The sequence below is a fragment of the Saccostrea echinata genome, unplaced genomic scaffold (genome assembly GCF_033153115.1).
Source record: "Saccostrea echinata isolate AGI-Se365-2 ecotype Australia unplaced genomic scaffold, CSIRO_AGI_Sech_v1 ptg000040l, whole genome shotgun sequence".
Classification (NCBI taxonomy): domain Eukaryota; kingdom Metazoa; phylum Mollusca; class Bivalvia; order Ostreida; family Ostreidae; genus Saccostrea; species Saccostrea echinata.
Window position 1 is genome coordinate 2,781,785 of NW_026889789.1, and position 12,725 is coordinate 2,794,509.

At 32.9% G+C, this 12,725-nt stretch overlaps 1 protein-coding gene across 1 annotated transcript in view; it reads left to right on the forward strand.

Moving 5' to 3' along the window:
- Positions 1–136: 136 nt before the first annotated feature.
- The window catches only part of LOC133200622 (uncharacterized), a 31,976-nt gene continuing 19,387 nt past the window's right edge, over positions 137–12,725 (forward strand). The window contains exons 1-6 of the mRNA XM_061336411.1: positions 137–166; positions 541–605; positions 924–1,107; positions 1,303–1,513; positions 2,290–2,397; positions 8,317–8,443. Coding sequence (XP_061192395.1) covers positions 1,018–1,107; positions 1,303–1,513; positions 2,290–2,397; positions 8,317–8,443 — 536 coding nt within the window. The 5' untranslated portion in view covers positions 137–166; positions 541–605; positions 924–1,017. The remainder of the gene's footprint in view (positions 167–540; positions 606–923; positions 1,108–1,302; positions 1,514–2,289; positions 2,398–8,316; positions 8,444–12,725) is intronic.

Below are 12,725 nucleotides of genomic sequence, written 5' to 3' on the forward strand. Positions count from 1 at the left end.
GCAGAGCTTATGTGTCTCAGATCAACATACTGTATATTGAGTCCATGGGCCTCTAGTTAACTGTCCCAATTGTAATGATCCTTTGATTTTTTTTCAGGCCAGAGCATAAGAATTTTAACTAACAACATTTTCTGAAATCAGGAGGCAATTTCTATGCAGGGGAGAGGTAAATACACCAGTTTAACATCCTTCCTGTTACATTATTTTCCGCTTTCAGCGAAAAAAAAATTAACGTAATTATTTCATAAAGCGCTATACATAAAATATGCAGGTGTGAAGCGTTGTTGATTACCTACCTCATAAATTATGAAAAAAGGTCATTTCTTACAATTCCCTAAGCTACAAAAAATGTCAAACAACTATCCTCAGATTTCACTATACATTTGACGTCTAGAACAGTATTATGACTTAACAAAGAAAAAATTCATGCTAAATCATTAGAGTTTATGAGAAATGAACTATTTTATTATATTTCTATTTGTAAAAATTCAATAGAGAAAAATGTTAAATTATAACCACTATAAATATTAATTTCTTTAGGATATAAGTATATGTTACATCCTTTTACCTGGAAAAAAGTTCCTCAAAATAAGATTTGCATTTGAGTAAGTAACCTTTTATATTGTTATATATATATATATATATATATATATATATATATATATATATATATATATATATATATATATATATATATATATATATATATTGAATTGACTATATAAAAACATGTAATCAGACTAAAACTGAAATGCACTTTAAAATTTGAACACATTTAAAAGCAAAACAATCCTTCTAAGCTGAAGGGTTAAAGAAAGGATGTATTAGTCTAGAATAGCTTAACGATCAAGTATCCTCCCAAGAATTTGTTTTAATGCATTATATATACATGTATGTACAAACTTTAATATTACTTATTTCAGCTGGCCACCCTTCTGACGAGGACAGGCGAAAGTGTCCGAAACACAGGCATCAGTATCTGTGTAAAGGGTTCACTGTAGCTGAGAACGAACCAAGATGGATTTCATCTTTATCATGTTAACGTTGAAGATTATATTACTGAGCTGTCCTGAAAACATTTCATGTTTACAATTTCGGAGGGCAGCTGTAATCAGCTTTTTTAATACTGTCATTTACATTGTCATTTATAATTTATTAATTAAGTTACCCTAGTATCATTAAAACACAAATTACTCTCTACTTTAATAATCTGATAATGATTTATTAGATAATGTGTTACTTTGAGAACGTCAGGAATGTTAAAGATATTAAAAATAGTAACGGAGTGACGTTTTATTTCAGATACGGGCATGCAATCATTCCCTTGAAAGTGTCAAAGAGGGCCTTGGTTGTCCAAGAAACAAATCTGAATGGGAAAAACGAGCACAAGAGATGCAGTGTGAAACGTATTCTCAGAACTGCACAGATAAGTCGTCTTTCGTGTACCATTGCCTTATCAATCCGTGGTCTAATGGCACAATAGAAGTATGCGCACCAAGGATAAAAATTTTTGGTAAATTTCTATATTTCCTTATCAGTGAATCATGATTTTTTAACACTTTTCAATTGCAATATACTCGTTATTTCAAGTCGGTAATACTTTTTTTGAAATACTGTACAGTCACAATGTATATTATGTGTCAGTGTGGTATGAAAACTGCTGCTTTATTTATACATGTGCAAGTATCGAATATTAGGCTACATGTTTATCAGATGTAATAAGATCAAGTTTATAAGGAATTTATCAGTTGACTACCATAAACGAATTGATGTAATTGTTACGTTTTGCCCCATTTAAGACCCTATTCAGCGTTGTAAATGTAAGTCCTGTGTTGTAAATTATCTAAATATTTAAACCTTTTCTTTTAAAACTCGATCGTAAGATTGAATTCTAACAAAATTGATGGAACAATAACTTTGCTTTTGTAGCCATTGCACAGGGCAGCTCAATATAAGCGTGTTTTCAAATATCTTAAAATTCTCAATTATAACGAAAAGATCTTAAAAATGGTGTTTCACTAAAAAAAAATCATGTGTAAGTTTAATGCAAAGTCTCTGATGACTTCGTACGACATTTGAAGATTTATGATAACAGCAATTGGGTTAATGACTTTAGAAATGTAAATTTCAATTTACTAGTATATTCAAATTGGTAGGAAGAATATTATAATATCTTTGTGTTTGCTGTTATTTCAATCTTAAACAGTTTATTTGTTTTAATTAAAAAAAAAATAGCAGAGACCTTACAAGCTCCGAGTAAACTTCTAATTATCATTATGTTCATTGCAGGTAAAAAATGCACTGAATTCAACATCGGTGGCGCACGTGTACAAACACACTATAAAAAAACGTGTCAATCATGCCCACGCAGGTATTATTCTTCAGAGAGCTACAAATGTAAGTATACAGTTAAAGTATAATTATCATTGAGGGAGTTAGCAAGTTTCCAGTTCCCCAAGGCCAGGACTATTTCCCGAGGCGAAGGGAACTGGAATCTTGCTAACTCCCTTAATGATATTCTTTTAACTGTTTTATTAATCGATACAAACGTAAAATTTAGAGGATTCAGATAGCCTGATTTCAATGCAGGGATTACATGTAGCTCACTGAACTAACACATGGGGATTAGTCCATTCACATATCATACCAATGTAAAAGCAAACTCTAGAGGATTGCGGAAAAACTGGGAATAAGCTTTCAAAGCAGGGATTAGCTCACTTGACTAACGCACGGGGATTAATCCATTTCATAACGATTTCTAGGGAATTAGTCATATCTAACGATCTAATGTTATGTTATATAGGGATAAAATCAGTAGAAGTATAATAATTTTGATTGAGCAATTATAAAATGCTTTCTTGGATTGTTAGTTTGGGAATTAATGATTACAGCTGTTGAAGAAAAAATACCCAACCAGGTAACGCGGGTTATGCTTTTTTTGGTAACAGTTTCAGCCGTTTATATACGTTTAAACAGTTATCTCTCATTTGGCTCAATTAATTTTTGTGTGAAGAGGATTTAAGAAAAGAGATGAATTGAATTAGAATCTTCATGGGTTTCCTGTTCAAATATATGGAATTTTACAACTGCCCTCTGAACAGACCATACTATTTCAAGGGTTCCTAAGTTATTTAGGTTCGACCAATTTTCTTTAGGGAAGTTGACAGGCTTTCGCCTACATCCACTTCTCTTTGCAAGTCTTCACAGAATTTGTGAACTTGTGAAAGTGAATGAACAATATGTAAAGGTTGGTTTTCTTGTGACAGCTGTGTGTATTTATGTTAAAATGCGCATGGTTAATATAACACGTCTGTTACCTACATTCAGGTATATTTTAAACGAAATGTCGGTTGAAGTGTAGGCCGTCATCGGTTCGAATTTCACAGGTTTTCCAGGATCAAAGCATGGAGGCTTGCGAAGAGAAGTGGATGTAGGCGAACCTGTCCACTTCTCTAAAGAAAATAGGTTCGGCCCTCAATGAACATGAATATGTACCCAGTGCGAGCTTCATATTTAAGCATCTTTAGCGCAGAAAACATTGCGCTAATTCTTGATTAGAGTTAAAATAGAATACATTAACCAAGCTTTAAACAATGATCGATCTCACCCGCCATATTGAACAGGGATCCCGATTCTTTTGTGCAATTCAGTAATCTAATTAAAATTAGACGTCGCTTCTCAAACAATACAGGGTCATGGCAGCGCGACCTTTCAATAATGAATAAAAAATTTGGCCAGTCAGATTCAAGCTTCTGTGTACAATTCTAGTTCCAATTCCACGGCTACATCTTTATATTTCTAATGCTCAGAAGTCTGTCTAACGTTAATTGTGGTATAAACTAATTTAAAATGACCAGTCCAACATTTTATTCTGATGAAGAAAAACGAAAAAGAACAAACTATACACCTTGTTTTGTTTAATACGAAATTCCGTCCTCGGGATTTTAGTTTTGACTGCGAAAACGAAACATATCCAAACTGTATTAGCAAAAATTTCGGCAATTTTATTGGCTAAATGTCTGAAAAGGCCCAATATTGGATGTTGTATGATGATTGAGAAACTGTTGCAGATTCGAAACATCTAATTTTAATGAGATTGAATTCAAATGCATCACTTATTTTAATGTTTGATATTTGGAATGCAGTCTGTAATGGGTGGGGGGGGGGGGGTGGGGGGGGGGGACTCGCGGTGTGGATATTTGCCATATTCACGGTTTTATTAATTCCGTGAATTCCAGAAACCACTTACTTTTAAGTAATATCAATTTTTGTGATTATGAATAAATTTTTACTTTTTTCGGTGAGAATCGATACAGTTTTTAGCTCACTTGAGCTGAAAGCTCAAGTGAGCTTTTCTGATCACCAGTTGTCCATCGTCCGTCCGTCCGTCTAGCTGTCCGTCTGTCTGTAAACTTTTCACATTTTCAACTTCTTCTCAAGAACCACTGGGCCAATTTTAGCCAAACTTAGTACAAAGCATCCTTGGGTAAAGGGAAGTTTAAATTTTTAAAATGAAGGGCCAAGTCCCCTTCAAAGGGGAGATAATCAAGAAAATACAAAAATTGGGTGGCTTCATTAAAAAATCTTCTTCTCAAGAGCCAATGGGCCAGAAAAGCTGAAATTTATGTGGAAGCATCCTGGGGTAGTGTAGATTCTAAATTGTTCAAATCATGACCCCGGGGGTGGGGCGGGGCCACAATAGGGAATCCAAGTTTTACATTGAAATATGAAGTAAAAATCTTTAAAAATCTTCTTCTCAAGAACCACAGGGCTAGAAAGGCTGAAACTTATGTGGAAGCATCCTGGGGTAGTGTAGATTCAGATTTTTTCAAATCATAACCCCGGGGGTAGGTCGTGGCCACAAAAGGGAATCCAAGTTTTACATTGAAATGTGTAGTAAAAGTATTCAAAAAATTTCTTCTCCAAAACCACTGGGCCAGAAAAGCTGAAACTTATGTGGAAGCATCCTGGGGTAGTGTAGATTCTAAATTGTTCAAGTCATGATCCCCGGGGGTAGGGCGGGGCCACAATAGGGAATCGAAGTTTTACATTGAAATATGTAGTAAAAATCTTTAAAAATCTTCTTCTCAAGAACCACTGGGCCAGAAAGACTGAAACTTATGTGGAAGCATCCTGGGGTAGTGTAGATTCTAAATTGGTCAAATCATGACCCCCGGGGGTGGGGCGGGGCCACAATAGGGAATCCAAGTTTTACATTGAAATACATGTATGTAGTAAAAATCTTATAAATCTTCTTCTCAAGAACCACTGGGTCAGAAAGACTGAAACTTTTGTGGAAGCATCCTTGGGTAGTGTAGATTCTAATTGTTCAAATCATGACCCCTGGGGGTAGGGCGGGGCCACAATAAGTACTACAATTGAGGGGGGGGGGGTTCAGGTGAAAAACAGCAAAACCAAAGTTACTCAGGTGAGCGTTGTGGCCCATGGGCCTCTTGTTCTACTTTGAACCCATTAAATTGTGAGTGTGTAAGTACCTTTAATTCAGATCTGCAGACAATGAATAGCTGTCTAAAAATCCAATGTTATTTAATTGATCAAAACACACGGTCTTGAATGAATGTTGAATACCAGTGCGTAACTTACATTAGTCGGTTGCTTGTCACCTGATTTTACCTGTCAGATATTTTGAGTGACCCATTTCTTTAATTTTTAAAAAAAAATTAAATAACTCTTGGAATTCCTTTTGATAGGGGATAATATTATATGTCAACGTTACGCATTCACCCAAATGGTTTTCGCTTTGATGTCTTATCCCATCGGGTAGGAGACTTTGAGTGAAACGTGTCGGTTATAAACTGTGGGAGCAGTACGATGTCATTCATCATACATTTAGAATCAATCAAGCAAGTCATTCGACGTTTCTCGTCAAAGCCGTTTAACGGTACGTGTTTCCACCTCTTGCTATGTGAATGCCGCGGATAGAGAACAAATCCAATGTAGGCAGATTGAAGTTAATATATTTTTTTTGTAATTTATTATTTTACATCAATTCCTCGAATTCATCAAACTGCTATCGTATCACAGGAGAGAATAGCAATCTTTTGGTCTACCGATCCCGATGTATTTTCAAAGTGTTTAAATTTCAGTTTGTGTGGTTACTGTATAGCATTCAGTTTCAAAAACTGTGTCCTGAGCTCATAACCATGCAATATAAATGCTAATATCAAATCCCTGCCTCTCAAAATCAAAAGAGACACAAATTAAATTAACTGCCCTGAGTATTTTTGCAAAGTAGGCCAAAGGTCAAGTGGATTGTAACGCAATAAATTTTGATGATGTTTTATGTCAAACAGTGCATATGCTAAACAGCATAAATCTACCTCTTAAATTTCATAAATCTACCTCTTAAGGTTAAACAACAGTATTAAATTTTGCTATATATTCTTACCAAAAATGCGCAACTTTGAGTAGATGGTATTAATTGAAAACAAACTTTTAAGAAGATTCCTTTATAGATCTTGTAAAACAATTCTTTGTAAAGATTTTAGTACCAAAAGCACATAGCCATCCAGCACGGCACGCACGAGCAGCTGCTTGAAAATCAAGTCCAGGACCTAATCACTTCCCACTCAAATGCAGTACATAGAAAAGTCAGCACGCTCTAAATTATACTGAATCTAGTAAATACAGGAAGTTTACATATTGCTTTTCATCTCATAAAAAAATCAGCTCCAGTGTCGTGTTAAAATGCCCGAATCGGAAGGGAAGATTAAGGAATTATTTTGCGTCAGCCATGATTTGACGTGAAACTCAAGTGAAATACTGTTATGACACCTGCATTAAGGAGGAGCAGGACCTTGAGCTGAAAAATATCCTGTCAATGAATATTTTTCCCATATTTTGTACATTACTAATTTAGAATGCCTTTCATATTTTAGGGCATTATTTCAACAGCTTTCTTGACTTATTTTAGAGATATCGCCACACAAATATTGCTCCGAACCACGTTGTAAGAAGTTTAGATTCTACATGTTTACGGTCCCATTACCGAGTCCATAGTGGGAATTTTTAAGTACAAAAATTATAAAAATTATAAATATCATAAAAAGATATATGAGAATATGTATTTCTTCAAATATTTTACAATATATGAATTGAGTTTAACATTTTAAAGCTAGATTTTTATTCCACATTGGATATGGATTGAATAAATTACGCACTTTTTGTGACAACTTTAACAACAAAAAACTCATTTGTGAAAAAATTCTATCAACAAATATTTTGGAACTTAAGACTAAACTGAAGTCCTTTATTTTAATAATTAACTAGAAATGTCGAAAGGTGAAGCTTACCCCGGTATTGCACACGACATTGTTAAACACGACTTAATCGAGATAAAAACGCTGTATGTTAATACAATGAGCTCCCATGACGGTTAATATTTATGAAATTTAAGGGGGTGCAGGACAAGTCACATGACACAATTGACTACGTCATAATCCCTATTAATAAGATGCTAAAACATTATTAAAATCGCCAGTTGTTGTGTAATTTTATGTGCAATGTGTTGTGCTTTATCATCTTGTATGAAAATATTTCAAAAGTTTAAAATTCATATCAATATTTACAAATTGTGAAAAAGATTGATCCACTCCTCTGTTGCGGCAACATTCACATAGCAAGAGGTGGAAACACGTACAGTCTAACAAGTCAGTGACGTTATAATACATAAAGTACACTTGATTACACGGTCAAATTTATTATTGTATGGAACAGATGATTGTCGACCTACTTTGAGGTAATAAGTGAAAGAGGAAACACAATCATTATTTTTGCTTGAATGTTAACAGAATTTTTTTTAATATTTATATCGTATATTCCTCGCAAAGGCTTTCGTGTGACGTCATAGTTGCTTTTCCCGTACTCGGATCAGTCAGAAGAACTCTCGCTCCGTGATCGGAAGGCCGTGTGTTCGAATCACGGCCGAGAATGACCTCAGTCGATAAAAAATAGGTAGCAACTGTTCCTTCGCCAAGTGCTCGGCACTTGAAGTGAAAGTTGCGGGTCTTTCGGATGAGCCCTTAAAAACTGAGGCCCTGTGTAACGGTAGGCGTTGGCACGATTAAGAACCCGCACTACTCAATGGCCCTGAGTGCCGAGTATAGGTCTAAATCTTAATTAAGCTCTTCATCGGTATATGGTGACGTGTCAAGATGAGTGAACTATTTTCGAATAGCGCGTAAAACAACATACAATCTACTAATCATCAATCAAAGGTTATGACCTCCTTTATTTGTTTTTCATTCTTTTTCAGCGTTTATTGATATTGATATTGATTAAAAATAATAATTGTAGATCACGAATGTTATAAATTGGTTGAGATTGTGGAGTTACCCATGACGCAAGAGTCTTCTTCAAATGTTTTTACATCTATGACCATCAAAGGAAAAGTACAAGACATCTTTAATACTACGAACCAAACGTAGGTACAAAATAGCATGGGATATTATTGTCATAGTATGAAATGACACTGATTAAAACAATAATCCGAAGACTTTAATATATATATATATATATATATATATATATATATATATATATATATATATATATATATATATATATATATATATATATATATATATTTCACGCACACTTTTGTATCGTGTGAATGTCTGGGGAATTAGCTTGTAGTACGCCACTCGGCTTTCTACTGGGTGCTATATCTGATGGAAAAGAGAAACAAATTCCTATAAATTAAATGTACTTCTTTATTCTTTAAGCATCGAATGGAAAGTGAAAAAAACACAAGTTAACAAATTTCGATACACCCTGTAGTAAACTCGATGAGAGAAGGTATGATTGTTTCATGCTTATAAACTAAAGATGAATAACTCCGAAGAAATCAAATTATGCATAACGCTTATAAAATGTATAAAATTCAGAAATCAAACTGTTACCTATTGTCATTCAATAATAAAGAAGAAAACATCTTGAAAATGTTTCTGACACTTAGCCGACGAATTTCTATCGCTTAACAAATTTACCTTCCTACATTGAAGAGTTCACTACAGGTTTAACAATATCAGCGCGGGAAGTTCAAATTTATAAAAAGAGATTTCAAAGAATCAAATTAAGAAACTTTGCACAAAAATTTCAATTAATTAATCACAATTTTAACAAACAATACAAAACACATTAAGTAAAAATAAATCAGTATCAAACAAGTATGCAAACAAGTTAAAGGTAAGAAAGTCATACAATTCTAAAATTATGAATAAAGTGACAAACTCAAAGTTCACCAAAAAGTTAAAAATAATAGAATGTTTGCCCATTCAGAATATAAAACATAAAATCTATTGAATTCATCAAAAGAGCATAAAAACAATATTTGAATGAAAATTTACTGAAAATACCAAAATAAATTTATTCAAGCTTACCTGATGGAAAAGAGAAACAAATTCCTATAAATTAAATGTACTTCTTTATTCTTTAAGCATCGAATGGAAAGTGAATTTCATGAATTCGCTTTCCACCCGGCTTAATTCGGAATTGCTCTCAATGACCAATCAGGAAGCTTGATTTCGATGTCCTTAAGCTAATTTTTTTGCAGAATTTCTTAGATGAGTTGACACTAATTACTTATGTTAACAAAACAGCGAAAAGTGTTAAAGTCAATTACCTAGTTTCCGAGAAAAGAGTTATTAACAAAGAAAGGATTAAGCTGACCGATGGTGAAAGTAAATAATTTTATCTATAAAAAGTTCCGATGTGTCAACTCAATCTTCGAAAGAATTTATTTCAAAAGAGGCCGAAATTGGAAAGAATTTTCTTATTTACCTAAAGGTTAAAACAGCTGTTAGATGTCCAGTGACATGGCAATTGAGTACAAAACATGCCAAAATCAAAAGAATTGCTGATGTAAATGAAACTGAATTTGCTAAATAACACATATATTTCTATGTAAATTTATACTCAAATCTAAGAGAGTGATCATTCAAAACATATTAAATTGATTATTTGATATTGAATTAATTTGAACACTTAAAATAAAATGTAATTAAATTTGCATATTTAAAATGAAGTGAAATATGATTTAAAACAAAAGTAAAAATTTCATTAAATTTCATAAGTGAAATTTCATGCGATATAACCTGTTACATTAAAAGTTTAGACTTTATCAAGTTAAACTTATCTATAACAGTCTCCCCCCTTGCCCACAAAAGCTTTGTCCTCAAAGCAAATAAAAAATTTGTTCATCATGTTGTTTTTGATTATTATACATTTCTTTTTTTTTCTTTTTTTTTTTGTTTTATATAACCTATATATACACTAGATTTATTCACAAGAAAACATACAAAGGCTCACTACATATTCAAACAAATACATGTGCAAGAAATCATTAAAAACAAACATTTATGCATAGACATCAAATTCAAGACAATACAAATGATAAAAACATTTGTAAGATGCATGTTTTCTTGTAAAAAGAATACAATGAAGGCAAGGATATTTTCAAATTAAAAATGACAAACAAATTGAGTATTTACAGATATGTACAGCTGCAGCAAGAAGAGAAATAACAATAATCTCATAGATTATTTTCTGGCAAAATACAAAAGGTGTTATTTTATTCTATAATATTTCATTCATATTATTTCTTTACAACTCCACAAAACACATTTTATGCACAACAAAAATCTTGACAGTTCCAAGTGAATGTGCAGAAAGAAAAAAAAAATGTTATGATCTTGTACGTGGAAAACAAATCAAATTATGGCAAATGTTCTTTAGGATTCAGTGTATCAACAATATATGTACCATGATGTGGCAAGGATTGATAAACATTATGATGTGATACCAAAATGTGAACATCATATGGTTGTTCAGTAATACGCTTTGCTTTGAGAGCAGAGAAAAAAATCTAAGGATACTTTTGATTTTACATTGATAGTCCGGGTACCAGAAATGTTTGTGATATTAAAACCAATCCAATCAAATTTCATAGTAGAAGCAAATGGTACTGTAGTAACATCAATGTGAAAAATGTCTGTAGGTGGTACAATTTTCCAAAATGATGGACATAGTGGCAGATTTAGAACAGGTATAAAAATACACTCACCACCAGTTGTTAATTCAATGACAATTTGTGTAAATCTGTTTTTTCTTTGCAAATAAAAATTATACACGAAACAAAACAGCAATAACAAAACCACAATTGCATTCATTAAAACAGAGGCATGATTCCAAGAAAAATTTTGAATTAACAAATCAAAATCAGAGTGAGCAGGTGTAGGAGTAGACAATGCTCTGTAAATGAATGAGGGGATTTGAGATTCAGATTTAACAGGAGCTGTTGTTTGTAAAATGGCAATTATAGCTAGTAACTTTCGAACTTTCAAAAATGTAAAAATGACACCAAAAATTGCAATAATAGAAATAGCAAGAGCAACAAAGTCAATAATATCACTTACACTGGGCCAGGAGGAATTGATTTGGATATTACCTTCAAGCAAAGGTTCAGTTAATGACTGAAATACAAGTTCATCTTTCTTTGCAGCTTTAACCATTTTAGATAAGTTGAGATGTGCTTTGTTGTCATTAGCCAAAAATTGATTGTAATTGTGAGCATACAATTTGAAATTTGGTAGATTTACTTTGACAGATTCTGCAAAAGTTGTGTCTCCTAAAATTGATTGCAATTTAGAATCATCAAAGAATTCATGAAGAAGTGCCAAATTTACAGGATGAGCTAGTGAAATGTTTAAATTTAAAGACTTATGACAATCAATCAGTTTTGGGGAGTAATAGAGATCTTTTGTTGTTAATGTACATTTGCATGGAACATTCAAAATACAAAATTTACATCCTGGCAAAATTTCTTGTTTCTTTGGGCATGTAAGTTCAATATTCCAACTATTAAAAAGAAGAACAGATGTACTGGAAAGTTCAATAATGTCAGGCTTTAAAATATCCTGAAAATACCTAAAGATACAAAAATCTTTTATCCACTTTTTGTTATTGGCAAAAAGGCCAATAGTACATGAAGGTGATGTTACTGGAGTTAATGCCTTGTTGAAGTTACAGTGAATGTTTGATGGTTCATTTTGACATGTTTCCAGATCTGCAGTTGTAAATGTAGTGTAGAATTGTTGGTGTGATGTAACTGCAAAGTATGTTGGTAAATGTAAAATGTTTGTAGCATGAGATGCAGTGGAATTGATGGGTACAGGATATGAAATGACTTTGTACAGATGCAATGGTTCCTGGTGTGATGTAATTGGGAATTTAACAGTTATGTACAGTGAGTGTTTCATTCTTGCATAAAAGAAGTCAGCATGTTGATAATACCAGGGAATTTGAGTTTGTGAAATGTAAAAGTTTGGTTGAGTTTTGGATAATATTCTCTGAATCTCACCAATAGTTTTGTGCAAAGTAGATTTTGGCAAAAATGTAGGTGTGAGTTTGCCTTGAATGAGTGCAAGTATTGAGGAATGCAAATTGTCAATTTCTGCTCTGAGTTTACTAGAAAGATCAATTTGTTTTGTCAAAATTTTGGAGGTATTGGCAAGAACCATTTTCAAATGTTGAAGATCAAAGAAAAATGTTTTTGAAATTGTAGAGATTGCTTTGTAGTTATTAGAGATTCCTAATTGTAAATTATCCATGCGCTTGTTTGCAGTAGCCATATATGATGACATGTGCGCACCATGTTGTTTTAAAGCATTAGCAATATTTTGTGTTGTTTTTGTCAAAGAATTAAT